Source organism: Scleropages formosus, chromosome 15 (genome assembly GCF_900964775.1).
Source record: "Scleropages formosus chromosome 15, fSclFor1.1, whole genome shotgun sequence".
In the NCBI taxonomy this organism is placed as follows: domain Eukaryota; kingdom Metazoa; phylum Chordata; class Actinopteri; order Osteoglossiformes; family Osteoglossidae; genus Scleropages; species Scleropages formosus.
Window position 1 is genome coordinate 13,987,785 of NC_041820.1, and position 27,972 is coordinate 14,015,756.

General features: G+C 46.2%; 2 protein-coding genes across 4 annotated transcripts in view; both read right to left on the reverse strand.

The window, feature by feature from the left end:
• Positions 1-59: 59 nt before the first annotated feature.
• On the reverse strand, positions 60-19,025 carry map3k9 (mitogen-activated protein kinase kinase kinase 9). Its single transcript, XM_029258547.1, has 11 exons — positions 17,999-19,025; positions 15,401-15,814; positions 8,599-8,779; positions 7,519-7,667; positions 7,119-7,294; positions 6,741-6,981; positions 5,870-5,992; positions 5,300-5,432; positions 5,084-5,196; positions 4,004-4,732; positions 60-745 (listed from the first exon to the last, which is right to left on the reverse strand). Exons 1-11 carry the CDS (start codon positions 18,447-18,449, stop codon positions 285-287), a joined length of 3,171 nt encoding a protein of 1,056 aa, XP_029114380.1. The 5' UTR covers positions 18,450-19,025; the 3' UTR covers positions 60-284.
• An 8,036-nt stretch (positions 19,026-27,061) lies between these two features.
• slc8a3 (solute carrier family 8 member 3) overlaps positions 27,062-27,972 on the reverse strand; it is a 78,719-nt gene continuing 77,808 nt past the window's right edge. For all 3 annotated transcript variants that reach the window (XM_018727413.1, XM_018727412.1, XM_018727411.1), the window contains one exon: positions 27,062-27,772. In XM_018727413.1, coding sequence (XP_018582929.1) covers positions 27,396-27,772 — 377 coding nt within the window. In that variant the 3' untranslated portion in view covers positions 27,062-27,395. The remainder of the gene's footprint in view (positions 27,773-27,972) is intronic.

The window sequence follows — 27,972 nt, forward strand, 5'->3', positions numbered from 1 at the left end:
GACAGGTGGGGGGGAAAAAAAAAAAAAAAAAAAAAAAAAAAAAACACACAACACTATGCAAAGGATGAAAGTCATCCTTCTTGCCCTTTTCATATTGTACCAAAGCCACACGTTTCCAGAATGAGATTCTAAGTAGTGAAATCACCCCCCAAAAGTATGTTCCATTAGTGTAAGTGTACATAAAAGAACACACACATCTTTTGCCCTTTCTCTTGCCTTCTGCCAAAGGTGTATATTATACCGGGGGATGCTTCCACAGATGTCCAGGAAGGGCTGGAAGCGAGCTAGGACCAGAAGCCAGGCCGGAGCCGGTAGGGGGAGTCTTTGGGCAGGCTTGGCTCAGGCATGCACAGGGGCAGGGTTCCATCTCGCAGCTGCCCTTCATCTCTGTGATCCAGCAAACTGCTGCACTTCCGTGGAGAACAGGGGGTGGGGGGCTCCATGGGTGTGGGCAAGACCGCCACGTCCCCACCAAACTCCATCGTGGGTGGGGTCTCTGTACTGGAGGTGTGTGACGGAGACTCTCCACTCCACTGCCCTCCGCCTCTGCCCCTTCCCCCGGGGGAGTCACCCCAGCAGGCCTCACGGAGGGCACGTGGCGAGGGGCGAGGCCGGGCCAAGAAGTCTAGGGTTTTCGGACGCTCGGGTGGGCATCGGCGGCGGGGTGTTGGAGGGAACACCACATTGGGGTCTGGCAAGCGGGGGACCTCAGCACCATCAGTTTTCATCCCCTTAGGGCTCCTGGCTGGAAAAGGACATGGTAACTGTGAGAAAGAGCTGAGAGGCACAGGGGGTATGGAGGTCCAAGGACTTTGTTCTAGCCAAGCAATGGACGAACGATCTGGACTAAACCCATTTAACCTCCTGTCTGAGCTCTTAGTGTCTCAAGGAGCAGTGGTGTCAGGAGACCACAGTAACTGGCCATTTACCTTTAAAGTGATTAACACTCAATAGTTGAATTTGTGAGTTCCAACCACAGAAGTTAACTCCTTTCAGTATGGGCCCACCAACAACATAACACACTAAGTAAGTACAGATTGGGGATCAATTATTTTGATTAACGAGTTTTCACCAGAGTAAGAAAACACTTGACTGACAGTTTTTACCACTTGACTGAGCTTTTTCTGTTTTTACTAAATGAAAGATTATTTTAAAGGTACACAATTTTGCTCCACTGCTATTGTCACCCAAAAGTTTTACAGCTTTCCATGAAACTTTCTGGACTTGGCCATCAAGTGCATGACTCCAATAGCAGTGCGCTAAAAACCTTGCTTTTCAAAACTGTATCTCGTGAACCTGAAGTACCCCAATCAAGGGGTATGAGCCCCGTAGGAATGAAGTTAAATTCCTGTGAATGAGCATTTTCAAAGATTTTAGATACTAAATTGTATACTACGACAATCGCTCAGACTCAGCTCAGACAATGCTTGTGGTCAGGTCAACGTCTCATCTCAATCTAATTCAAAAGTCTAAAACCAACCGTTCACTAAGGACATTGAACTGGCTTGAAAATCATTAGTTGGCAGGATCAAGGTGTTTGACAGAAGAGGTTTGAGGCTCATGTGAAAGAGGTCAACTAAAAAGCAAAATGAAATAGATCGGCATCTAAACTAAGTACGAAAGTATCTGCAGAAAACCAGCTGACCAGCAGTTATTCTCCACATTCTTCTTGTCTTCTTGTCTCAGACAAGCTGCCTTTCATAACTTGGTATCTCAAGTCAGCTTCTCACCATTTGCTGTGTAAACTGGCATGGAAGATGTATTGGGAGTTGTTCATTACGCATGGCTCTGTTCTGCCTCTCAGCAGCTCATATATGCAAATGCTGAAACTTTTCTAGAAATTGTGATGTATGCACCTAGCTAGTAGATGGTTCCTTCAGAACACCATGAATTCCAGGACAAGGAGCTAGACACATTCCACAGGGTTGCTGGTCCATCCATACTGGGTTGACAGCTTCACAGTTTCTGCAGATTTTTTGATTCACATTTATTCTGTTAATACTTCATTCCCCTTCATCCTTGACATGCTCTAGTGGCTTGAGAGGTGGGGACTTTGCAGGTCATTTGTGTAAAGGCGCTGTCATGTTTGTACAGCTATCCTCAGATGAAGTATGTTTGGTGACATGCCACATTATCCTGCTGTAAGTATCAAATTCAGAATGACTAGACTGGCCATGAAGAATTGCAACGACTATCTTTTTGACCACATTCTGCACACAGATACACTACTACCTCCTGGCTGTACCCTTGACACCAGAAAAGATGGTCCATGGATTCATTTTTCATACCAATACCCTACCATGACCATGTTATGAAAAAAAGAAGAAAAAAAAATTTGACAGATCAGACAAAGGTTTTCCACTCTTCAGTTGTCTAGTTTTGGTCACTGCATGTCCCTGAAATTTCATCTTGTTCTGTGCTCACAGGAGATGAACCCAACAAGGTCTTCTGCTGCTGTAGCACAGCCACTTAAAGGCATGATGAGTTCTGCATTCAGAGATGCTTTTCTGCACATAACTGCTCCACTGAGCTGTCATTTTTGTATTTGTGGCCTTCCTCTTAGCTTTAACCAGTCTGGCCATTCTCCTCTGTCATCTCATTAAGGAGCAGTTTTTTCTCAACAGAAGTGCTGGTGAATAAATGATTTTTGTTTATTGCGCCATTTCCTAAAATCTCAAACAGCAGTGCACTATAACGCAAGGAATGCGGCCGTTTATCACACTTGGCATGAAAATTTCAGATCACACATCTTGCCCGTTCCAACGCTCAGTCCAACAGTGAGCAAACTTGTCGACCCTACACCCTGGTTTATACACACTGAGCTGCAACCACATGCTTTGCTGTCATGAGGAGCTGACTGACAGCAGGAACGAACAGATGTGTGTTAAAAAGTGGCATGCGAGTGTACATTGCTCCCAACACAAAATTCTTCTGGTTAGAGACAAGATCCAAAGTATCACTGTGAGGCTTTGACAACAAGCCACATGAAGGTGTTAATCATTTGATTTCCTCACATTCAGCGAGGCGTTCAAATTCATCAAACCTCTGAATCATTCATTTGTTTACTTGTAAACCACAAAAAGCTAGTGAAGAAGCTTCTGTCTGTAACTGGCAAGCTTATAGTAGACATTACATATTCACTGCTATCCTCTGCATATGTTACGGAAGTCTCTTGCAAAAGCCTTCAATTAAACAGCCGCTCCGGAAGCATAATCTGTCTTATAATGACCCACGTAGAAGTCGGAATTAAATTCTGCATTCTTATTACATTGATTTTAGTTGAAAGTTGGTCCAATTTGGATTTAGACATCACTTGCTACAGGAAAAAAAAGCATTCCCCAAAGTACTAAATGACTTGATGTCACCCAACTCTTTTTCACTACAAAATTGAAAGTACTGTGCTGACTGTTGGGTCTACTTGTGTATTCCACTCATTGGGCATATTATAAACAGACACAGTGTTATTTACCATGGCTATGCTGGTAAAATACCACTCTGTGCACCTCTGAAATTTAACAATTTAAAAAAATTCCTTAAACTACTTAAGTTGTGTTGTTTAATTTAAAAGTATTGCTGCACTCTGTTTAAACACCTATTATTTGGTCCCCAAATGTATTAATACTATTGTATTACTACAATGCCTTTCTCTACCTGCAGAATACAGTCCTAAACAAAACCCAGATTAAGCAAGGTACAATAATGCTATTTCATAAATGTTAATCGAGATTAAGACGCTTTCAACTTGGAAAAAATTAGTACTTTGTTATTCATTAAACTCAACCAAAATTCATAAACACGACTGACACACATTTCATCTCGTCTGACTTAAAGCCAGAGTTGGGATCCGTTTGTGATTGAGACATCACTGGCCAGACCCAAGCCATTTCAAAAATGTAGCTCTCATTATACCTGTGCTTGAACAAATGTCTTCTCTACTAACATAAATTATTTCCTCACTCATAACAGTTTGTCTCATTTCGTGCCATTAGTTCCTCCTTTTTACCTGTAGTTTCAGGAGTCCCTTTGACAGGGGGTGTGAGGGTATTATTTGGAGGACACCCTCTCTTGATGGCTCCATCCGATGGGGTCCGACGCAGATTACGCGAACCGCCGGGACCAGAGGGGAGGTGGGTGGGGGTGAGCGATTGCCGGGGATGCCGCTTGAAGCTTTCCAGGTGTGTATTGACCAGGGGGTTGAGCGGCACGACAGGAGGGGGCAGCGGGGGGGACGCAGGTCTGTAGACCAGGAGCTCCTCGCTATCAGAGCGTAGCAGGGAACGAGTAGAGTTGCAGTCCGATACAGAGGACAGGGACAGCAGGGTGAGGGACGCAGGGAAGCCCCGTTCAGGGAGCGGCGCAGGAGGCTTCAGCGGGCTTTCCCGTCGAAACAGCTTTCGTGTGGGAGGGCTGGTGCTGCGCCTCTGGCCCCCAGTCCTGTGGAAGAAGCCCTCCCAACGAGGTTTGCTGCTCTCCTCCGGCTTGCTGAGACCCAGCAGATCAAACCCTAGTCCTACTGCGGCCAGCAGGGCCCCGCAGCCCAAGAGAACGAGCTCCGAGCGACGTCCCCCGCTCGGACTCCTCCTCGCACTACCGGAGTCCGGGGCATGGCCGGCGACGGCATGCTCCCCGCTAGCGGCCTCCGAAATGTGCCCCTCCCTGTGGAAGGGGATGCAGAGGTAGGAACTGCTGGGTGACTCCACCGCCTCAGTAGAGCAACAGCTGTCTTCGTTTTCTGTAAAAAACGACATCCTCCAGGTCACATTTGTTTATCGACACTTCTCGTTTCACATGCAGACTAAAATGCGTGAACGCTAGTTATTAACGTTTACATCCATATCATTTTTAACAGGACTGACCATAAGATTCACAGAACAAATAAATGCATGTTTATTCATTAATACAGCAAAATATGGCAGATGTTATGGAATGTTCTGTACGTTTTTTTTTTTTTTTTTTTGGTAACTGCAGTTGTATTAATGCACATTACAAATATCACAGTGAATGGAAGGCAGCTTCAAAAGTTTGGGCGCATGCATATATCCTAACAAGACGTTTCATCGTTACGGCTTACGCTAATCCTTACCCATTTCTGCCAGACTGGGCACCCCTGGCACAGCCGGACTATGCCGGGGTGACCGGCGTAGGTTCGGGGCACTGCTTGACCTCTGCCTGTTGCCCTCCAGCAAAGCCTTTCCGCTGATCATGCAAGAGACACACAAAGGAGGTATAACACTAAAGACGGACAGGAAAACTGTGACCCATGCTAACTATCCCCTCCTTTATTTCTGCCCCCCCTCACCTGTCCTCAGTGCTCTGCTGCTCTCTGCTGCCCCAAGCACGACTTTTCCTTCGGAAGCCTTTCCTCTCGTCCTCCTCATCCAGCTGGAAAACTGCATTCCGTCCCCATGCTTTGCCACTGTCTCCGGGCGTGACTGCAATGCATCAGGGTACAATCACACCTTCAGATATTAAAATTACATATTTTAAAATACTATTTAAGAAACGGACAAACAACGGACCAAACTATTATCAAGAACATGCTATATGAACCGGATGCTACGCCGCATGTAGTCAGTTGCTCTAGAAATATATTGATTCCACATTCTTTTAAAGGTTTCTGAACATTTAATGTAAAAATGCATGAAAAATCAGTTTTGTGATGTGATGGGCCAGCAGACAGTGTCCAGTCTAAGGACCTGGACTTGTTCATTAAATTCCTATTCCCCACTACCGCTGTCGTTTCGCCGAGCATGGTACTTAAGTTCAGGTATGAAACACAGTTGTATAAACTAGATTGATAATTAAGCTGCTTTACAAAAAACCATCAGCTCAGCACTAAATTAATAATAATAGTAAGAGGCTCAGTTACGCTGTATCGCTCTTAGGCGGGGCAGCAGCGGGGGGCTGGTTGGTGGGCTGGAGCTGCTACCAATCAAACTCCGGCGCCGGTCCACTGAGGGTGAAGCCTGTACTGTGATCTTGTGTTGGAAATCTATAGTTGGGGGGAAAAAAGAAAAAAAAAAATGGAAGCACTTCAGCAATAAATGAATCCTCATCAAACCACTGGAAACCTAGCAGTAAAGCAACAAATTAACATGAAGTAATGTTGAGTGAAAGCTGGCCATTCATTTATTTATCCACAGTAACATTTATGACTTAAAACCAATGCAAGTCAGCTTCTTGTGGACGTTTTCAGTTGTATTCCTGCAGTCCTTAAACCATAACCAGGTCTAATTCGTTACATCAGCGTACAGACCAACAGACTGCATATGCAGCCTTCTTTACAAATCTGTGCACAGTCAGAGCCACCCATAGGGCACACATGAGGCTGCAAATTAGTCACATGCACTTTATTATTACACCTAAAAGGAAATGAGGACTGGTGTGGATATGGTTGAAAATGCAAATGAAAAGAAACGTTTTAGGGGCTGACAACGATGCTGCTTCGGCCACCGGTGCTCACTTTGGTTTAAAGCCAACTGATAACACTGCCACAAACTTGTAACTACTTTTTGACACGTTAAGAAGTCTCATACTGTAGTTAATAGTCTTTTGAGTTATCGCAAGGTTTTTCGTTCCGTTAACCATTATACTAAGGTAATTTAATCGCAATGCACTTCTCACCGCACCGTTGCAGCTTTACACTGTGCTGCAGAGCACACTTTACATTGAAATTCTGCCATTCTCTGAAAAACAAGCCTGTTTGGAAGCACTCGGAGACACCGGCTCCGTGAGGTCACCTGAGGGCAGACTGATCCGGTTACCGTCCCTCAGCTTGAGTCGGCTGCGGCGAAATTTGCCCTGCCGGCTCTCGACCCGTGGTTTCTCCTGGTACAACTGGTGGATGATGAGGTTAAGCTCCCGCTCTAGGATGTGGATCTCTCGCTCAGCCAACTCCTGCTCCCGCCGCCGCAGTGCTTCCTCTTGGCTCTTCTGCTGCAAAGCGGCCCGGCACAGCTCCTCTTCCCATGACCGCAGCTCCTGGATACAGGAGCGAGGACCGCAGGGGTGCGTTTTAACATGAGCGGAGAGAGAGTACCGGTGATCTGCTGAGAAAACGGGTGAGCCGTAACGTCCAGTTCGATTTTGAGAAACAAACACGGCTTGAACGGACACACCTTCTCCTTAGCCCTCAGCTGGTCAAACATCTCTTGGACCTCCAACTTCCAGTCATCTTGGAGCGAGTGGAACGATTCAGCGGGCATCTCAAAGAATCCAGACTCCTCAATGGCGGTCAGTTGGTCAAGGATGCTGGTGAATGATGGCCGAGCATGGGGGTCCGGGTTCCAGCAGTCTAGTGGAAGACCAGAAATCATTAGATGGATGTCTCTGAACAGGGCCCTCCTGTAGAAACTACTGAAAACCCAAGTGGAGTGAATGAACAGTCATATGAGAAGCCTGCCAGAAATTTAACAAATCTTGAATTTGGGGCAAATCAAGCAGATAGAGTAATAAATTAGAAGAACGAAAGTTGCTGCTATCTACCACAGAAGTGAAGAAAGCTAGAAAGAAATTTACCCTCCATTAATCGAGCAAAGGGTTCGGGACACGTGGAGGGAATAGGTAGTGCCAACTTGTTCATAGCCACTCCATATGCCACGGCCAGGCCGTCGATCCCTCGGAACGGCACCTCGCCAGTCAACAGCTCCCAGAGAAGCACCCCGTAACTACAAAAAAGGAGACAGAGCGATTCATTTAAAATGGAAAATTGAGAGACGCGTAAAGGAAGAGTGTGTGTGTGTGTGTGTGTGTGTGTGAATGAAAGCAATTTATAGGTTTTTTTTTTTTTTTTTTAACCATTCCTGGCTTCAGCTCTCTGGCAAAGAAAAAAATGGCAAACTTTCCTAATGAACATGTGACCCAGCAGCATAAAGCATGGTCCACAGAGGCCAGCAGCGACGGCCACGCCGGTTCAGCTGAATAGATTGAAAAAGGTCAACCTCACCGTAAGAAATCGCTTCCAAAGAACTATTTGTCCGAGATCAGCTATTCTTCTGTTCCACTGACCAGCTGTGAAAGAAGCGCTTATTAACCTTTCACCCGCAAACAGCACAGATGCTACCTAAGGGGGGAGTTCTGGGCACTAAGCCCTGTTCCGGGGGGCCTCCGACTGATAATAGCACGGCTGCAGATTGAGTCGTTGAGCCGTTGTCTAGTCCGACTACCGACACGCAGCCAAAAGTCCTGGAGCACCGCCACAAACGCTGGCTTCTGCCTCCGAGCCTCCGTGCCACTATCGCCTACGGAAGGAGAAGCCCTTCATTCGGACAGCAATAGCACACGGCAGCCTCTTAACGCTCAGAGCGGCGATCACACCGTCACCGCAATAACTTATCAGCATTTAAATAGAGTACAGTTATCGACATTTAACTAGCACCTTAAACGCCGAGACAAGATCCTGGGAGTAAAACAAAGCCAGTGCTGCTCCCCTCTTGTCGGATACGAGAGGCTAGCGTCAACACGGAAGATGCCGTTCTGCTGCAAACCGGGTATTGCCATAAAGTTGTGAAAACTACATGTGCGAATGAGCTATAAATGCTGCTGTCCATTTATGCAACTTGAGGCATCGATTGCTGCTCCTCCCTTCCAGGGGCCCACCTCCAAACATCGCTGCCCTTGGAAAATGTGGAGGAACGGATGACCTCGGGGGCCATCCAGGCATAGGTTCCTGCAGCGCTCATCTTGGTGGTGCGGTGCCATTCCCGTGCAAGGCCAAAGTCGGTGATCTTCAGTGTCTTATTGGTCAAGTCCTCGTTCTCCACCTTCTCCAGGATCAGGACTGCAGTGGATGTGGCATACGGGACCCAGAGGAATTGAAGCGGGAACGTTGGGAGCGGGAGCGGGGCAGCGGGGGGTGGGGGGGTGGGGGTAGAGGTAGTGTTGTTTTTGGAAGTAGAAAGAAGTCAAGGGTGGCACGAATGATGTGGAAGAGAGGTGTTAAAAACGCACACAGAGGGATCATTTCCATGTGCGTTCAAAGCGATGGTGTTACGATGGTGACGTGGAGGTGGAGTTCGGATTACGGGAATACGGCAAATCCATTTCAAAACGGTTACGGAAGAAAGAAAATTAAATAAATATCAGTTACAAGAAGCAGGAGGAGGAGATTATGTGGAAGCGGACGTGGGGAGAAAACAGGGGGAAAAGGATCAAATGAGACACAGGAGAACATTGAAATGAGTTGAATGAGAAACAGGGAAGAGGAAACAAAGGATTTGTTAATACTTATGTTTTAAATCAATGCCTTTTCATTTTAGTACATTCCACTTCCCTTAGATCTGTGCAGTACATTCGGAGAAGTTCCCCCTCCATTGTGCTCAGCTACCACAAGTCTTAGGAAAGAGAGCAGGCGAAAGTAAGAAGGTGCAGGGTCAGGAGGATGGCGGGGTGAGCGCCAAGAGTGCCAGGAGCCGCCGACAGAAGCGCCCCCTCCGTGCCGCACGTGACGGAAGCGTCAGCACGAGGGTGTCCAGCGAGAGCTTACGCTGCGCTCGACTCGCCCAGCTCCTTACAGATACGACTCCGGAGAGGACGTGCATTTCTCAAACACCCTTCTGCACCAGGCCCTCAGATGCAGTGCAATCTGTCACTACGAAACCCTCCAACACACATTTCCCACCTCATATTACAGAGCATGATAAACCCACGGCAGAGCAGCGGAAAACAACATTCCTATAACATATCAGGGCTGTGACCGTATTGTACGGAACGTGAAATACTTCTCAACAGATCTGATGCCGTCTCACTCTTTCAGGAACTGCCAGCTTTCAGAGATCCAGGCCTGTGCTAAAAGCACGGAAGGCGAGTCAGCGTAAACCAGCCACGCAGCACATCATTTTTATTTTTTTTTTTAATCCCAGGCAACACGAAACATCGCAACAGGACATTGACTGGCTATTCTAAAGAAGATCTCAGTGTGCGGCAGCTATCCAGGGTGTTAAATACCAACCCGGACTCCGCCCGCAAACACGTGCGGCCTAAACAAGGGGTCACAGACTGTATGTCGGAAAAAAACAGAAGCAGGATGGGACCGTACAAGCGTCCTTAGGTTTAGCTTTTACCATGTAATGCCATTAATCATTAACATCTTACTGAGACAAAAAAGTAAATTTACAGTAACTACAGTTTAGAATAGAATAGAACATACTTTATTGTCCCATTTCTGGGAAATTTGTCTCGGACAACCACGACACGGCCAGCGAGCCACATTGGACTCGCATAAAACAATACACTCCGTAACATACAATAAATACGAAATAAAGCAACAATAAAAATTTCGGTAAAATATCAACCACCTGCTCGCTGTCCGTCCAAATCGACGATGCGTCATTTTTCAAAGAAAGGACTTAATTCGTCATTAATGCCTACATAGGGCCTGCATGTTCCTGAAGTGCGCGTAGTATATAGTTCAAGACGCACGGAACTGTGAAAAGATGCCGATCACGTACACTGGTATTTCGTTTCCAATAATGTTAAATGCACTCCTTGTCACTGTACACGTACAGCTGTGGTCTGACCGCATTTTTTCAGTAATTAGCAGCAGGTACCATGAGCCGAATTTCTTTAATTAGTTCCACATTATGTTAATATTTCAGTCAGGCTTCCGGAATGTGGAGCAGTCTTAACTGTGCTAAATTTCTGGCTAATATTAGGACACAGCGTAGCGTAAAGGACAACAACGTTAACTTATAAACGAAGGACGTCCAGCGCAGGGAGGACCTTTCTCGTGAAGTCCCGTGCAAAACTCCTAACCCTGACCGCGTCCACAAAAAATACCCAGCTCTGGAAACGGAAAAAGCGCTCTGCTCTTATTAATCAAATTCATCGGCATGCTTTGTTGGCCAACAACGTTCGCAGCGCGCTACTGTGTCAAACTACAGAAACCGGTGTCATGCGACAGGGAATTTGTTTTAAACTGTAACAACACTGGCTGTCAATTTAGTTTGATATGCAGTGTGATCAAATACCAAGCCGTCATTTTCTTCCCCTATTTTTAAACAATATCGACACACAAAAACACACACAATATAAATTATATACCAAAACAAAGAAATAAAAATCACACACACACACTTTCAGAACCGCTTGTCCCATACGGGGTCGCGGGGAGCCAGAGCCTAACCCGGCAACACAGGGCGTAAGGCTGGAGGGGGAGGGGACACACCCAGGACGGGACACCAGTTCGTCTCAAGGCACCCCAAGCCGCGGGACTCGAACCCCAGACCCACAGGAAAGCAGGACTGTGGTCCAACCCACTGCGCCACCGCACCCCCAGAAATAAAAATCAATTTAATGAAATATTACAATCACAAGTCCTCTATTAATCAAAGACATGGTCCGACTCTTTTTCAAAATAGCACCCCCTTTGCATTTGAAGAGCCCTTGCATACTTACCATGCCAACTGGATACCATGACAACAGAAGCCAGCTGGTCCCTTCGGATTCCGCATCCACACACACACACACACACACACACACACACACACACACACACACACACACACAGAGTACCAATGCTATTTTACACGTTCCAAACTGCCCCCTACTCCAGCAGCACAGCTCTGCCTCCCCGGTCCAGCCCTCTCCATTGAGCTGCGCTGTGTGTCTGTAAAGGAAACCAACACAATTCAAAGCCATCTGTCATAGTCCTTCCTATTAGAGGGGCGTGTAGTAGAGGTGTGCCAGACACATGGAGGGCCCCCACATTTAAAAGGCCTGCAATTATGATGAACAGCTGCTATTTTAAGGAAATAAATGTGACAATCTGGATGCAACACAAAAGAATCTACTACAACTTTAATTTTTCCCCACTTTAATTATTCCTGGCGCGTTTTTGACGTTTCAAGTTCAGATGCATCCTTACAATGTAATAATAATGTTATTTTGATAGGTTTGTCCACATCATCAAGAATTATTTTAGTATTTTGAATTTTCGGTTGGTTTCCTAAAGCAAGAAACCCACATAATGGAAAAAAAAAAAAAAAAAATCTTGGTTTTCATGACTTCAAGGAGAGGACTGTAAAAATTTCGTGTGAATGACATGAATAATTACAGTAAAAGTCAAAAGTCTGCACAAACTTGGGCAACCTGGCCAATACAGGACAAAAAGAGTGAAAACAAAGCAACCCACAAACATCCTGCATCTCTGGGAATTACTGCAGAAGAGTTGGAAAGATGTGTTCGCTCATTTCCTGCTCAGAAAACTTAAATGGAAGGACTTGGGTTGTATATAAAAAATAAAAAAAATAAATAAAAAATTCTCCCCAAATGTACTCAAAATTTTGACAGGCTGACTTTTGCCAACTTTATAGCACTTTTGCCCTAAAAACAATATAAATAACTACATTTATTTACTTGTAGTTATTTACAAAAACTAATTAAAATGTATCATTAACTACGGAATCTGTCTTGGGGCTGAACCCTAACTCTGCAGCACAAAATAAGGAGTAGGTATCAGGACCACAGCCTCCACGGGATACCAGGGTATTTCGGGACGCACCAACACGGAAACACTTGGAAACATGAAGCAGAGAAAAAGAGCGAAAGAGAGAAAATTGGACTTCTGAGAAGAAAATAGGTAAGCTGACAACATGCAAATCCCACACAGAGTGGGGGACAGTCTGTACAGGAGTGTTATCAACCACTGTCACATTATATCACTATATCTAGGTATACATTTTCACTGTAGCCATACAGTATGTACAGCACGGATACTTTCAGCTCTTCTCCAAGGGTGTTCACAAAACTGTCTTAAAGACCTGTAGGCTGCTCAAGATTTGATCTAAACTATGAACTTGTGATTTTCTGTCCATTTTCACATTCTGTTTCTCAAACTAACGGGGGGCACGGTGGCGCAGCGGGTCGGACCGGGTCCCGCTCTACGGTTGGTCTGGGGTTCGAGTGCCGCTTGGCGTGCCTTGCGATGGACTGGCGTCCCGTCCTGGGTGCGTCCCCTCCCCCTCCGGCCTAACCCCGTGTTGCCGGGTTAGGCTCCGGCTCCCTGCGACCCCATACGGGACAAGCGGCTTCAGACGACGCGTGTATGTTTCTCAGAATTACCCACAATTCCCCCTAAAGTCTGAATCTTAACATCTTACAAGAAACCGTTCCAGATCCTTTACTTTCGGCTGGAAGTTTTCAATACTACAGTATTTTTAGCATTTTCCTTTGATTACAGTATATATTACCAATGCATCGAACAACGGAAGACAAAAAAAAAAGTTTAATATACATATAAGGTTCTTTGTGGTTAAATGGAATCGAACAGAAAAAAAAAAAAATCTGAGGGAATCAAAGATCTGTTGACCTGCTGTAGACTTTCCAAGGCAAACCACATGGGTTCCTTTCAGTGCCATGATGGAAAGCACAGCTGCACTCTACACAAAGTACAGTAAAGCGAAATAAACATGCTGACGGGGTACAACCGGCACAGCTAACTCATACACACGTCACACTTAATAGATGCTCATCTCCCCGTAGAAGCATCGCGCCAACAGCAGCTTTGGAAGGGTGAACATATACAGTAGGGCAGTAGGGACACCCCTTCTCCGATGGGCCAGCTTCTTCTCGCTCCACACAAGCTGGAAGCTATCGCTGGGAGATGTAACGCACTTGTAGGAGAGCAGTATTTATCCAGCTCACCCCAATTTACTTATGAGTTTTTAATAAAAAAAAAAAAAAAAAAAAAAAAAAAAAAAAAAAAAAAAAAAAAAAAGAGAGAGAGAGAGAAATGAGGAGATAATTATGGCTAACACCAAGTGTCTACATGCGAACCAGTGCAGATTAGTCCAATAACCAGGCAGGCGTGTCAGCGCGTCAGTGAGCGTAAGCTAAACGGGAATTGCCGACGGCTAAGATGAAACATCGGCGAACGTACGCGGCATCCCTGCAGGACGGCACCGAGCGACCGCTTACTGGCGCGTGGCAAGCGACACGCGTGTCGCGCCCGTGCGCGCAGGAGGTGTGGCTGCAGTTCTACCCCCACCGAGCACGTGATGCCAACAGCGGAAAGGGGCTAATCGCCGCAGAGCGGGAGCTAATCATTAGGCGGCAGCCAATGGGATTCAAGGTTCTAATTTAATCACAGCGGAGCGGCCAATAGGATGTAGGGAGCTCTGCTAATCACCTCAGGCTCTGCAGCGAAACGCAATGGCCCGAACGCCACATCCCAGAACTAAATCCCCTGTAATAGGCTTGTGCTTTGCTGGATCCAACAGACTAAATGTACTCCAGAGCACGGGATTACCGCGCAACCTACACAACGTCACGTGCCTTCACGCTACTTCCGACCGCCCTCCAAAAGTTGCAGCTTTACCTGAGGCGCCGTACTACCTACCGCTAGTCACCAGGCAAACATCACGAACGTGGGAAACGAGAATCATCTGAAACGGAACCAGCTGTTAAAAACAACGCGAGTCCAGGTTGTGTCTCGAAGTGTTGCCCCGTGTTTTTTCCCACCGTACGTGTGCGATTGTGGGAATGATTCTGGGCTACAAGAGCACAGAAACTCGTCAGATGGCTTGTCATCGCGAGGGCCGACATTTCAAGCAAAATGAAGGAACTCGGAACTTCAGCACAATTGGCAAAAGTGGCAAGTCTTCATAGATTCTTCACAAAATCACTTGCAACAAGCATAAGCAAGTGATAAACAGTGCATTATTCAGACAGACGAGGAAAAAAAAAAAAAAAAAAAAAAAAAACCCCTACTATCCAACAAGAGTTTGAACTGAAAACAGCTGGGATGCTGTACTTCAGATCCTTACAGATAGCATTTGGGTTTTGGCCTCAAACCTATTTCGGGGCTGAGGACCCCGGACCGTTGCAGCTTTCCAGCATCAACTCCTTCCAGGAATACAAATTGAAAGACTAATTTGGAACGACTGCAATAAGATGACAAACCATAACTCATCTTTCTGTGTGTCCGGAGAGAATTCGAAAAACTGATGAAAACCGATGGAGTCGTCCTAACTTCATGTTCTCGGTTTGAGAAACAGTGAGACCTTCGATAGTCCCTTACATTCACTTTCATAATATCCACAGTTCCTCTACCCTCTTCTACGTATAAGTTTTGCAAGTCAATGAATGTAGGTGGAATGTTAAAAGTCAAGACCCAAAATGTACCCTATAGTGTGTGAGTGAGAGAAAGAGTGTGTTCCACTGATGTATGGATGAGTGACCCTTTGCAAGTAGTGTATCTAGCTGTGTAACTCACCTTGGTGAATAAGGTATGTGGACTGATAACACTACATAGAGTTCATTGGAAGTGCCTTGGAGAAAAGTGTCTGCTAAATGAGTAAATGTAAAATATTAAACAACAATCAGACTGAACTAACATGGGCTAGTTATTAAACCAGACATTAAAGAGCCCCTACGAACGACACGGAGAAGGAGTGTTACTCACTGTTGCTGGACTTGAGGTCCCGGTGTATAATGGGGACGATGACCTGGCAGTGCAGGTAGTGCATGGCGCGGGCTATCTGTACGGCCCAATCCACCAGCGTGTGGGGAGGGATGCGCTTCCTCGAGAGGGCGCGGTTGAGGGAGCCCCCACGGGCGAACTCCATCACCAGACAGAGGTTCGGCTCCTGCAGGCACACCCCCACCAGGGCCATGATGTTGGGGTGACGAAGCATGGCGAACAGTTTGGCCTCCTGTCGCACACTCTCCACCGTCTGGCCCGCGTCCTCATCGGGGTCTCTCCGTGCCGCCTTCACCGCCACCTCCGCGCCCCTCCACAGTGCCCTGTATACCTTCCCGAAGCCCCCGACCCCAATGATCTCCTCGAGCACCAGCTCCGAGAAATCAATTTCCAGCACTGCGAGGACAGGGGTTGAGAGAGGGGGTAGGTCAAGGAGAGGGAGACAGACTTGGGTTAGAGAAATAAAGGAGACAGAAGGAGAAACCATTAGAGAAAGGATGGTGTTTGCAGGGAATACATTTAATAGTAATGTTTCCAGTTCCTGAGTCCTTCCAGTTATCAAGTATACAGAAAGGACTTTCAACAGCAAGTTTAGAGTTTTGAAACATTTACAAAATGAATGTCTGATCATCCGACCAAAAACTGGTCGTCACCCAAGGTAAAACTGTCCTCATACTACCCGAAACAAGATCACACCTTGAAAGCCCAGTTTAAGCAAGGTCTGCTGCATTTACCTCATTAGACGAGTTAATTATCGTCATTCTGATATGTCAGATATCAATGAGAGATTCAGACGACTGGAATAAAGCACTCATGCCAGAATGGATACAAGAGAGAATTGCTTAAGAGACCGAAGATCCGAGCTGGAGACAATTCACTGTGTGAATTACAAACCATTCATCAAGCAGTCTGCACTAGATAAATATTTCATGTAGGGGGTTGTAGGTAAAACTAGGCCAGCAGCCATAGAAGACAGGAAACTATGCATTGAAAACAACTCGAGGGGAAGATCCCGAACAAACATCTGCCGAGCACAGTTCTGTCCATATCATTAGCATGTTCATACAAAAAAAGGTTATTCAAATAGCAAAAAAAAAAAATTTTTAAACTGATCAGATTAACGATTCCATTCTATTCACTCAAAAAATCTTGACTCAGTTCTAATGATGACATCGAAACAGCGCTGATCAATTGTATGGGAATCTCCGCAGCAAATGCGAGTAAAACTGTTAGCAGAACAGCTGATGCATTTTATTTGTCTCACTTTCAAATAACTAATTTTACACATGACTTTTGGTCTTTTACGAAGAAATTTTAGCAGGAGATTTTTAGTCATGCTTATTTCTGTAGACATTTATGTTTCTAATGTCTGGGATGGTGGCACAGCAAGTAGTGCTGCTGTCTCACAGTACCTGGGTAGTGTGAGAGGATGGGGGTTTGATTCCTGCTCAGTCTGTGTGGAGTTTGCATGTTCTCCCCGTCTGCATGGGTTTCCTCCAGGTGCTCTGGTTTCCTCCCACAGTCCAAAGACATGCGGTTCAGGTTTCCCCATAGTGTGTGAGTGGCAGAGAGAGAGTGTGTGTGTGTGTTCCACTGATCTATGGATGAGTGACCCAGTGTAAGCAGTGTATCTAGCAGTGTAAGTCACTGTGGTGAATAAGGTGTGTGGGCTGGTAACACTACATAGAGTTCATTGGCAGTTGCTGTGGAGAAAAGCATCTGCTAAATAAATGAGTGTAAATTCTGGTAAACCACAGGCTGGGTGACAAACCCACAGAGTTTGAAGACACATTGATTCCAGGCTGGACAGAGTACTGAGCTTATAGAACAAATGTGTGAATAAAAGTGCCTGAACATGATGAAGAAAAACGCAGAGTGACACAATGACAGGTCTCCCGTTCCAGATTCACCGAGTGACTTTAAAACAGCGACATGTCTGACACGCTGTGGAATCACCACGATTTCTCACGCAAAAAAAGAGAAGTTTGCGAAACGCCATCGCATCATAACATCCCGGACCATGATGAGGGTTTCATGCAGAAACCGGCAAAAAGCGACCCTTGGAGCCTGTCGTCCGTGTCCTCTGTCACTCACTGTGCTCGGCGTGGAAAAACACTCGTGTGCTTCGTTCTTTTCATTGATCATTCATTATATCAATCAATTCAGCCGCACTTGCGTTGCGCTGTCCGCTGGAACACGATCGTGTGTGGATAAATTGCGTGGATATATAATAATATATATTGCTGGTGGGCGAAATTAAGCCGCGCCGGACAACGAGGGGAATCATCGTGTGGAATGAATGAATCGCTCGACATGAGACACGAACGAAGACAAACACGGTGACATGAAGACGCACAATGACTGACTGTAAGAAACGGTCCTCGGTGTCTGAGCCTCTGTCTGTGTGGAGCTGCACATGAGCGCAGAGGCTTTACGGCCTGCTGCTGGAAGAGACGAGAACAAAAAAGGACGAGCCTCCGAGCGAGGAAAGTGTGCGACCCGGCCGACTCACTGCCGACGTCGGTGACGGTGCAGAAAAGACCACGCGGGAGCCGAGCGGACCGTCGGCGGACAACTTACGCCGCAGCGGGGGGACCGAGTAGCCGCAGAGACCCTCCTGCAGCGCCGCGTCGCCGCTCTTCTCCGGGCTGTCGCCGCCGCCGCCGCTGCCGCTGCCGCACACGTAGCTGCTGGGGAAGATGCCCACCCGGTCCTCGATCCTGCCCGTCCACCAGCCCTCGTCCCCCGACACGAGCGAGTCCTTGGAGAGCACCTCCACCAGGTCGCCCTTCCGCAGGCTCAGCTCGTCCTCCGCTCCGGCGTCGTAGTCGAACACGGCCGTCCAGTAGCCGCCGCCGGTGACCGGCTGCGGCCGCGAGGGCGCCACGGCTGCGCTGCTGCCATCGCCGGGGCTCCGCGGCGCCTCCCGCCGGGACGCGTCCCTCTCCGCTCTCGGACTCGACTGCTGCTGGCCGGCGGCCCCGGCGGAGGCGCTCGGCGTGTTTTTAAAGGGGGATTTGAAGGGATCCATAGAGGCGATCCATAGGGGCAGCCGGGAGCACCGCGGAGGCTCATGCACACCTGGAGCGGTAACAAAGCTGCCGCCGCCGCCGCAGCTGCAACGGGACGCTGCGAACGGGCGGTTACAGCCTCCGCGTGGCGCTCCACGTCCGCGCGCTTCAGTCGCGAGCCGCTGTCATGTCCCTCCTGGAGGAATCTGGCGCGGCTCTTCTTGGCGGCACGGGAACCGCTGCTCCTTCTCGATCACCATGTCCCGCACGCATCCATCGCTCCCGCCCGGCCCTCGCCAGCAGACCCACCCCTGCGTGGCCCTCAGTGGCTGCCGGAGCCCCGCAAGCCGCCCGCCCGCGCCTTCTGATAGGATCTCCTGCGCATCATTCACACGCCTTAAGTTTCGCCTCGATCGCGCTCTCGTCCGCCGGACCCGCGGCCGCCCGGAGCCGCGACGGACCGCAGCATCTTCACGGCCGGGTTTCTGGGGAATTTTCTGCACGTCTTCTTCTTTCCCAGGAATAAAATGTCGACGTATATATAGTGCATCTCTATGCCATGATCCAGCATGACTGACGCTCGAAGTTATCTTAAATAAAATACATTTTTTCATTTAGCGCACGCTTTAAGTGACTTCCAGTGTTAATCCACCTACACTTTATTATCCATTTACACAGCGGGCTCATTTTTTTACTGGAACAATTTAGAGTACTAAGTACCTTGCTCAAAGGTACTACACAGCCGGAGATCGAACTTATGACTTTTGGATCCAAAGCCAGGAGCTCTAACCGCTACGCTAATATGTTGAAATAATCGGTTAGTGAATAGTTTTCGAAGTTATTAAACAAACATTAGAAGCGAGTCCAAAAAAGGTGAGTTCTGAGACCCTTATGTAGGGAGGGACACAGCAGTTCTGAGTGACAGCGGGACGTCGTTCCACTATTACACTACAGAGGACAAGGGCCATTCAGGTGTCATTCAGTGCGTAACTTACTACTTTTCACTATGTTTAAGTGCTCATATCCTTGCTGCACAGTCTGTGTGGCTAGAGCTACAGCCTTGGGCACTAGACTGCGGAGATTGGAGCCTGTGATTGTTAGACTTACCTCCCACCTGTATGGTTGCCAAAATGCTTGATATATACTCCCTTTCTCAGCCTCTGATTATTTTCTGTGTCCTTGTCTTGGTACATAGTGAAGCACAGCCGAGAACACCAGATGTAAATGTGTCGTACGGAGACTAATGAGCCAGGTCCACTGGGGCACTTGCACAAACAAGCCAAGAGACACATGGCCATGAGACCACCTCAGTCAGGTTTCAGACATACGACAGTAGGTTAAGATAATGATGAATAACTTCTCTCTTCCCCCTAGATTTAAATCAGTGTTTCTCTTTCCCCCTGAAAGTCTGCGGAATGAAGATTGTCGTAGCCCAGCTCTAACTGTGGGCATTGCTGGAAATGTCATTGACTGAGGTTTTGGAGTTCCTTAAATCTTTTTATGTCATCAGCTGTGCTTGTTTTCATTGGCGGGCTTGGTTGTTGCTAAGTAGCATAGTTGTTTTTCTGAAGATATTTTAGATTAGCAGTCAGATGATGCTGTCACAGAGAAATGGCTCCAAAAACAGTGACATCACCATAGTGACGTCGCCACCATTTGGCCCCAACTCTGTGCTCACGTGTTCTTCTGATTTTAACATATGACTTCTTCCGCAACTCCTGTTTCCTCCCATATTCCAAAGAATTCATGTTAAAGTTAATTTGATTATTCTAAATTGCTGTTTTTCTGTGCATGTGTGGGTGCCCACTTATACATTGGCATCCTGCCCAGAGAATATGCACTACAGTTTGCATGGATGGATATGAAACACAGCTGATTTTGACTCAATTCCTTTCTTTCTGCATCTGCATGAGTGGCTTCTCTCACTGCACTGTGATGTAATATCTCAAACATGCACTCTGACAGAAATAGCCAGTTTATACTCATCCACCAGTAGCATCAATACTTACATTCACCTAAAATGCAAAAGTGAGTATAAAGGCATTATTTCATGATGGCAAAAATTATAGCTAGTTGTTGAGTGGAGGCAGCTACCCAAAAGCTAAGGCTTCGTGAACCTAAAAGACATACTCCCTTTAAACCAAAAACCAATATCAGTGCACAAATAACTGCAATATCTCTACGAAACCACATCGGCACTATTGTCCACCGGGAGCTGCAGTCTCTCTAGTCCTTCCCGTTGCACTTGTTTTATCAGCTGCCTTAGGTTTTTGTTTCATTACAGGCAGTTGAGAATCAGTTTGCTCTGGTCATTTATTGTCTATCAAGTGTAGCTTCAACTCTATTCCATGGTTCCACCTGCACCTGTCCTCCTGGGACCAAGCAATAAAGGAGGCTCATGCAGGCTACAGGGACAGTCATTGGTTCCTGGCTTAAATACATGTGAGGGCTGGCAGGCTAATCTATCCCTGATTTGGCTGGCCACGGACTTGTGGTCAGAACAGGTAGCACTGGGCTATGAACTTCCTGAGGACTGGATGGAAATGTAGGGGAAGCTGCCCAAGTTGCAGAAGTAGGTGGACCGCTCACTTGACTGATGACAGGGTTAGCATTAGATGTGTATGGGCACCCATGTGGGCCAGAGGGACAGCAGACTGTGCCGGAAGTCCATACGCATTATAGAAATGGTAGGACCGCAGAGCAGAATCTGGCAAGTCTTCCTGCCTCTCACCTGTACTCTGAATACCTTTCCACCTCCAGGACTGAATCAATATTAATGAGCGTAAGACCACCTTCAATTCTGATGTCCCTCAGCCCCTCCTGCAGGCTGGCAGACCACCTTCCTGGTGGCCATGGTTTCATGTTCTCTACCCCTCTTTTAGAACAGGTTGAAATAATCTGATTTGCAATCATCTGCTCACAATGGATTGGCTTCAGGGCAGTGGTGGGCTAGGGCCCAGGAAAGTGCAGGTATCCTGTCATCTTCCAGGACTTTGACCTTCTTTTCCTCTTCCTAGCCATAGCCTTTTCAACTGGGATTAATCTTTGGGACAGGTTGCAGTATGGAGCAAGAATCCTCCAGAGAAGGTTGAAGCAGCACCATTGCCTTCTTCATTCCTTCATGAATATGAAACACTGAAAAAGAGCTGCCCTAGTGACACCTACAGATGAGGCTGGTAAGAGAAAGATTCAGAAATACCCCCAGCAATAAACCTACAATTGGCAGCACTGCAGAGACCCAAAAAAAAGCAGTTGAGATCAGGGTAGTCACATCCTGACCTTCTCATCTTCAGCTTCTCTGATTACTGGAGCTCAAACCATACAGACTTCATGTCAGTGTCCTTCCACCCTTCCTCCTTCGTCTGTGTCCCTCAATGTTCCTGCCATTGAGCAAGACCCAGAGGAGCTCAGGGCAGCAACTCTTGCCAACATTGGCTGGAGTCTGAGTTAACCCCTCATCCTCTTGCTTGAGTATTGCTTGATTACACAGAGTATGCAACTGTAACATGACCAAAAAACCCAGTAAGACCCAAAATAAGCAAAATACCACCAAAATCAACACCAAGCCTACATCATATACTCTGTAGCTTCCCAGTTCTCTCTTCATTTTGCTCTATGACAGGTCACCTTATAGAGTATGTCTCAGCCGTCTTATTGGGTACAGCTGTGTATCTTTATCCACTCAGAGGATGCATGTTTAAATCCTACCTCCTCCCGTTGTACTCTTCAGCAGGGTACTTCAAACTTCTCCAGTAAAAGTTACCTAGTTGTGAAATTAGTCAAATCTCTGAAAGATGTTTTGGAGAAAAGTGTCAGCTAAATGGATGGATGGATGGATGGATGGATGAAACGAAACATATTATCTGGACAAGTTGATGTGGGGCAGCCATCAGAGAGTTGTGTACCAAGAGCAGCCCTGCCTCAGTGTGTCTGTCCATCCATTATTAATAACTGCTTGTCCAATGCAGAATTGCAGTGCAGAAATATGTACTGCATTACATATATATTACATTGTTATGTGTTTAAACTTTCAATGCATATTATTGGACTGTTTTTAACGTAACTGTAACAAATAGCAAATTGCAAGGCTAAATATAAAGGTGTTATTTTATACATTTTATTTAAATCTATTAACTTTGAGCTACATGAAACTGTAACTGAAAACTTTGAAATGACTTAAGCACATTGTCTGTACAAAGTCCTATTGAGTGTCAGTGTTTGGCCAATAAACTTGAGCTACATTCATCATCCTGTTATCGATTAAAAATAGTCAGGAACAGCAGCTGTAAACACTGAGGGGGCCAGTTGAATTAATGAGATCCATGCTCCTATTCTGCTTGGGTGCGTTTTAATAACATCAGCTGGATGCATAAACATAGACTGATTCCTCTTCACAACAGACTGAAATTTTAGAAAATAAGTTCTAATTAAAGAAATAAAATATAATTAAACAGGAAACATTTAGCGTATTGAAAAAATCCCTAACATATAAACATTTGTTTCTATAGGGAAAGTACTATACTCATTATTTCAGGCTGCAGAACAGCTGATTATGACATAGTAATTCTCCTTTTTGCAGAATATCCCAATCCAACTTTGACTCAACATCAATCCATCACTGCAAGCAGGTCTCCTAAATCATTGATTCGTCACCTTTGTTCAGGGGACTCGCTGGTTTTTCTTCTGTTTGCCTTCTAAATTATTCTTCATTAAACTGCTCATTAATTCTAGTTGTAATCTGACATCTTGATGTTTCTACATTTCTTCTACATCTACAGATGTTTAGGAGCTTTACTAAAAATAGTAAAAAGATTGTGAATTCTCTGTGCAGCCATGTGAAATGAATTTCAGCGCAAGAATTTTCTTCAGCATTATAATTTTCATTCTATTAATTTGTCTGACAAAAGAAAATTTGAAAAAATAAATTAATTATTTAAAAATCAAGACATTCCATTCAATTTTACAGGTCACAGTCAACAAAGGGGATACATTTTGCATCATAGGTGCATTTGTTCACATATCTTGTTCCGTAATGTGTAGAGTCAATTTCAATGACATACGAGGACAACTGGACCAAAACCCAGCTTACAAAGAAAATCAGAACTGAGAACTTCAGAAAAAAGCTCAAAACTATTCAGTCTTTACCACCTACATGCTCCAAGACTGTAAGAGAACTTTGGAATTTTAACAAACTTTATTCAAAATTTCAGAATTGGTCTATGAAGTTTTATATATATGAACACAAATACATAAAACTGTTCAAGTATTGCAAAAAAAAAAAAAAAAAACTCCATAAATCTGCATTGATTTTTCCAAATAGTTTTCTTTATTTTTGTTGACAAAAAATCTGAAATAAATAAATTGAAATAACTTAAAGAAATTAAGGTTCACATCATGCATAATTCCCTGAAAAGAAAAAAAAATCGTCCATCTTCCATGTAAATACAAATAAACAAATGAAGAAAGAAAATAACAATCCCGTGATGTCAGCCAACATGGAAGGAAGGCTATAGTGTCTCATAATTGTGTTCCAGTCCCACGACCGTAACCGAGATATGTGTTTAGAGTATTATGGTACAATGTAGTCGCTGAAAATCAGATCCAACCACTGGACTGTTTCATTAGTAGCTCGCACGCAGTTTTCTAAAACTTTTACCTTACTTTCCATCCTTGAGAATTATGTCGAGCAAGTTTACCTTCTCCAAATGTTACTGAGTCCAAGACTATAAAATAATACACGTACAGCTGGGAGTCAGTTAAATGAACGATGGCCACGTTCCTGTGAAACGTCTCACCGAGGGACCGGTTTGCACGGATCGCAATGGGGCTTCACGCTCAGTACGCACACTTCATACTGATCATAAAGCTCCCAGCATAATCATCATTGCACGGCCTGCTGACTTCTGATTTTCACCCTGCATTTTTAGCATTTTCCTCCGAATTAACCGAAAGGATCTCAAAGACACTTTGGCCACAACTCTGGGACTGCGTTTCGCAAACTGAATCGCTTTCAGACACCGAATACAGTTCCTACTTTCCGTTTGCAGTGACGCTGACTGTACTGTGGTGAAATGTGCTTAAACGCTGACAAACCTTAACAATTCGGAGTCACGTACAGAAAGAGCATGTCCTTTAAGATCACCTTTTTCCCCCGAATGGACAACAGTGTGTGCTGTTATGTTCTGAAAGACACTTTGTGCGACAGAACTGTTTTCATTTAGCTAAAAAGTTTCCCGCCGAAGGTATATTGCGATGCTCTGACAAGTTAACGAACGAACATGGGTGAAACACTGATTTCCAACCATTTCTAATAATAAAAACTACGAAAACATGGATCCAATGGTTATAAGCACGTTTTTGCAACGAGCATCACTTCCTGCCCCGCATCCTTTCCAGAACTCTGCCATCCCCGATCACTCGCGCCACGGTTTCACGGCACATTTTGCCCCAAGTTGGTTGCGCTTTTTCTTTGTGTTAAGAGAAGTAGAGAGAGCAGTGGCAACGGAAGCCGAGGGATGCCACGCGCACAGACAGCAGCAATCGGAGGTGGAAACCCAGGCGACGCCACGCTTTACACCCACTGGCTACTCTCAGGCACATGTTCCTGTGCCCTCCTGCCCAAAATAAACCGTTGCTCTGCATCTAAGTGACCAAATCAACAAACCGAAAAGCTGAATCAGTTTCTGGTAAGACTGGCAAGTTGATCCATAACAATGCTGAACGTTTTTTTTTTTTTTTCATTTTTCTTTTTTTTTTTTTAAGAAAATAATGCATTTTGTGTTCACCTGGATACATTTTACATTTCCCCCCCCCCCCCCCCCCCCCCCCCTTTTTTGTGAAACATCCAAGAGCGAGGGGTGTGGAGGCATATTTCCATTACCAGACTGCACAGACGTGGACTTGGGGCTGACATGGTGTTCGAAACGCACATCACACGTACACACTTAATGCACACACACACTCGCACACGTGTATGCAGGTGTTTGTATGTAAACATACGTCTTGAAATATGTACATATACATGTTTGTTACCTCTGCATGAAGCTTTTGCCCTTATATCTCTCTGGCCTTTGTTGGTGGCCCCACAAACGAGTGTCTTCAGCACTTGAGGACAGGGTGACCTGGCGTGATCCACCAGCAGGACGAACCTCGCGTTCCTAAACTCTCCAAGGGAAGTCAGGGAGGATGTATTTACAGCAGTGTACACCCAAGAAGTATGGTGGGGGGGGGGGGGGGGCGGGGATGGAGAGAGACACAAAAGAGCCAGGAGCTGGAAAGAAGCCCACCGGGAATACAGCACCCCGAGGCGGACCGGAGCGTCACCGCGGCTTCCGGGTCACCTTTCGAGTCATTCGCATCATCCTTGCGAACCCGGTTCTTTGACTTCCTCCCACAGCCTGTAAAACATGGTTCTTTGGCTTTCTTCCCCAGGCCTTTATGCTCACAGCACCTAAAATGAGATTATTCTTAGCCTAACCTCCTGTCCCCTCTCAAGTGGTCAAAGTGCCAGCCTCTGCTGCCCTGATCATCAGCTCCGTCCCAAATGAGCACGCAACCGGTGTCATACAACCCACCTCAATTCTCTAGAGCATTTCTCACTGTCAGACTCTGAGGTGTGTTCAGGGATAATCCAACACACGCTGCACCGGCGCACCTGAAACGTGTAGTCGTAAACACTAGTTCCACTCAGAGTTGTTACTCCGTGTGAACTTGGGACAGACTCAACGCAAGCGCCCCACCCTGCGGGAAGTATCACGGACAGGTAGAATTCTCCCATTAAGACTGTATACAGCTTTTGACGTATAGACGAAAGTGCGTGGTGAAGACCGTAGAGAACATCTCTCATTTTTCTAGAGTGATGCATTTCGAATATCAGCCTGAGCAAAAAGCTTCCTTGATTCCCCTCTCCGGAAGAGGACGATAAACCAGCCATCGTTCTATTATCCAATGCTCCGTTCCACAGTGCTCAGCAGCATGAAACTCATCCAAAGTGAACGCTGGCCGCTTTCCCCCCCGGTAGAGCCTGTGCTCGGTCACCCACCCACCCACCCAGCCACCCTCTCCATCCTATTATGCAGACGAGCTCAGACGTTTGAGCCAAAGCCACGATGATCCTCTAAATACCAGAACTATATGTGACCACACTAAAACAAATATTCAAAATATACAGAAAATATGGAAATATATATATATTTAGATGTATAAAGGAAGTAATGTTCCGGGCAGTTTGTTAATGTTCTCTCCTCTCCGTTTTCATGGTTTCTGCTTGACGAGGAAAATTTTGTCCCCAGTTCTTCTCTGCCTTTGTAAAAATCGGAGAACCATGTAATGGTTCCATTAGAAATTAAAGAAAACAAAAATAAAGACTATGCAAGAAGTCATCTTCTGATGTCACTCAGCATTTTGTTTATATTTTAAATTGTTTTTTTGCTGAAATATTATTCTTTTTTTCCTTTTACACAGCTCAGAAAATAGTTCAATTCCTCTTTTTGTGTTTTTTTATACCTTTTTTTTTTCCCAAAATACTTCATTAAAAAAGTCATTCTGGTCAGGTGCTGAGAAAAAAAAAATAGATATCTGATATCTCCAACGCGTCGAGTTCCGCTCTTCAGATGGAACCAGTTTTTGCCGTTTTCTCGATATCCGTTTCTCCTCCACACTTGGCACGAGTTGGAACAGCTAGCCCCCCGCCCTCCCCATGCCTCATCGCGGGGGGAGAAAGGCACTGCCTCACCGCTCGCTGCTGCACGCTCCTCCCTGTCCGTCCGGCTCCTGCCAACGATGGCCTCCGCGGTGCTGGGTGTCGATGGGGTTGTCGGAGAGGAGAGGCTCCTAGTCTCCACCCAGCACCCTCTCTTTACAACCCAGCTCCACCCCCAAGCTCTTTCCACGTTGAAAATCCTCCTTCGTATTTTTTCTATGTTGTACTTTGAACCTCTGTCTCAAAGGACCGCTGTTCCCAGTGGCTAGAAGCCTTGTATATGACAGTATGCCTCCAGGCCAGAGAAGAGGATGTAGAGCAGCCAGAGGCTGAAGAAGAAGCCAGTGGTGGCTAGTCTGTGTCCACGGGGACCGCCCAGCTCCCCCCCGATGTGGGCGCGGCGCCGATATAAGAGAACGGTCACCGCCAGGAAGGCGAAGATGGTGAAGAGCGTGACGGAGAAGGCCAACGATCCGGCCGGCACCACAAACTCCTTTCCTTGCATGTGCCAGTAGATGGCTGCCACCGACCAGGCCACGCCGATGCCCAGGAACACGTTCACGGCGTTGCTGCCCGTCACGTTCCCGATGGAGGCGTCCGCATACGTATCCTGCACTGCGGCAACCTTACTGGCAAAGGTGTCTTCGGGGAAGGACAGCGGAGCAAAAGGTGAGTCGGAGAAGGGAGTTAGTGTTATATGGCTTAACTGACATTTATGTGATGTTGGACTAGAGGTGAGCACTCGTGCTCTCTAAGGGCTAGAGGGAGCTGCACGATTCTTTCGTCTCCAGCACTCATGTCATCAAAATCCCTCGCCTGCTGCGGGTGGTAATTGTTTGGAG

Excerpts from the sequence above, each read along its gene's own strand:
- map3k9 (XM_029258547.1), bottom strand. The coding sequence starts at position 18,449 with ATGGATCCCTTCAAATCCCCCTTTAAAAACACGCCGAGCGCCTCCGCC. Across the intron at positions 7,668-8,598 it reads AAGGGCAGCGATGTTTGGAG|TTACGGGGTGCTTCTCTGGG; the intron begins GTGGGCCCCTGG and ends CCTTTTTTGTAG. Across the intron at positions 5,433-5,869 it reads CCGCCTAAGAGCGATACAGC|TCACGCCCGGAGACAGTGGC; the intron begins GTAACTGAGCCT and ends GATGCATTGCAG.